The sequence below is a fragment of the Nematocida displodere genome (assembly GCF_001642395.1).
Source record: "Nematocida displodere strain JUm2807 chromosome Unknown 37, whole genome shotgun sequence".
In the NCBI taxonomy this organism is placed as follows: domain Eukaryota; kingdom Fungi; phylum Microsporidia; genus Nematocida; species Nematocida displodere.
The window spans coordinates 1-1,472 of NW_027138126.1; the positions used below are offsets into that span (position 1 = coordinate 1).

At 48.6% G+C, this 1,472-nt stretch overlaps 1 protein-coding gene across 1 annotated transcript; it reads right to left on the minus strand.

The window, feature by feature from the left end:
* Nucleotides 1–266: 266 nt before the first annotated feature.
* Nucleotides 267–1,472, minus strand: NEDG_02274 (uncharacterized protein; the record flags this gene model as incomplete). The annotated part of the gene is made up of 1 exon (XM_067689692.1): nt 267–1,472. A coding segment is annotated over one exon (1,206 nt), but the record flags the coding sequence as incomplete, so codon positions are not given.

The window sequence follows — 1,472 nt, forward strand, 5'->3', positions numbered from 1 at the left end:
TACTTGTGCACACACCTGCCCATTCCATTGCACATACCACGCCTAGCACAACCCTAACCAACCTATACCACCTATATAACCCGAACACATGCACAGCGCCGGTATACCTGGCTATAGTTGAACGTTCGGGTTATGGTTCAAGATGCGAACAAGCCCGAACACAAATAAAACATTAGAGCATGGTTGTGTAGTGGTTGGTCTGTGGCCCGTGAACTGGTAAAAGAAGAGGGCGTGGGTTCTTTTGGACATTATTGGTCATGTTCGGGTTAGAAGTATATGTTCGATAGTGGGTCTCCTCCAGCCAAAGTATATATCATAGCGAACACACATATGTATAACGCTTTAACAAAAAAACGCCTCCAAGTAACTACTAATGGTTTGGTTTGATAATAACCAGGTGGAATGATGGTGGTTGCTCCTCCACCAGCGTTGGGATCCGTTTCCTCCTCAAATATTAGTGAAAGATGCTTCTTTAGCAGATTCTTGTCAATAGGTGCTAGTGCTAGATCAAGTTGACCGTTTGGCGCCTCTGCCAACAATGCCAACGCCGTCCCGCTTATTGCCTTCCTGCACATAGGGCACGCAGTCTTTTTTGTGTTCCCATCCCCGTCCTTAATGATCAGACCCCCCAAGCACTCCAGACACACACAATGCCCACACTCAAGTAGACAAACGCTTGGAACCTTCTCTTGTTCTGCACACATATCCTCCTCTGTGTTTAGGCATATAGGACATTCAAAGGCGCCAACAGGATTATACCTGTTCTTCGGGAGATGCCTGGCTGCTGTTTCCGTTAGATGGGCAAAGAGTGCACCGCTAGTCCAGTCCCTGTATTTGGCAACTGGAATGAGATAAATCACGTCCTTTGCCAGTATCTTGACTGTTTTAGACAAAGCCTTGGTCTCCGTGAGCTTGGGCCACAGACATGTGAGCCTTGCTGGCTTTCCCCCAATTTTGAGGCCCCTTAAATGCTCAACCGAAACTTCCCTTCCGGGGGTTCCGTATGAAATCAACTTTCCCCAATTGGCTACGTTGATGGATACTTTCTTAGCGCGGGGGAAGCTTGTCGCTACCCATCGCAGAACCGATTTAAACTCCCCCTCTGTTAGGTTGGCCTCTAGGTTGAAAGTAAGCACCACTTCAGATACCCTGGGAATATTCATGGCGTCGCTCCCCCCAATGAACGTCCGAAGACTGCCTATGTCGTTTGCTTTAATGTCTTCTATGGTGAGGTTCCGAACATTCAGTCCCTGGCAGGGGCTTGAGTACAGAGCGGCCCAAGCAAGATCAAAGATACTCATGGACAGTGTGAGGTTGCTTATGGGGGCAGATCCTAAAAAGGCCAGCAGCGAGTCTACCCCTTCTTTCCCTCGACTAAACCTTCCACCACACAGGTTCCTAAGCACCAGATGCTCTATGCCTGTTTTCTCATAGACCGAGCTGGATTGGAAGTCCCTGAGCCGCGGCAAATT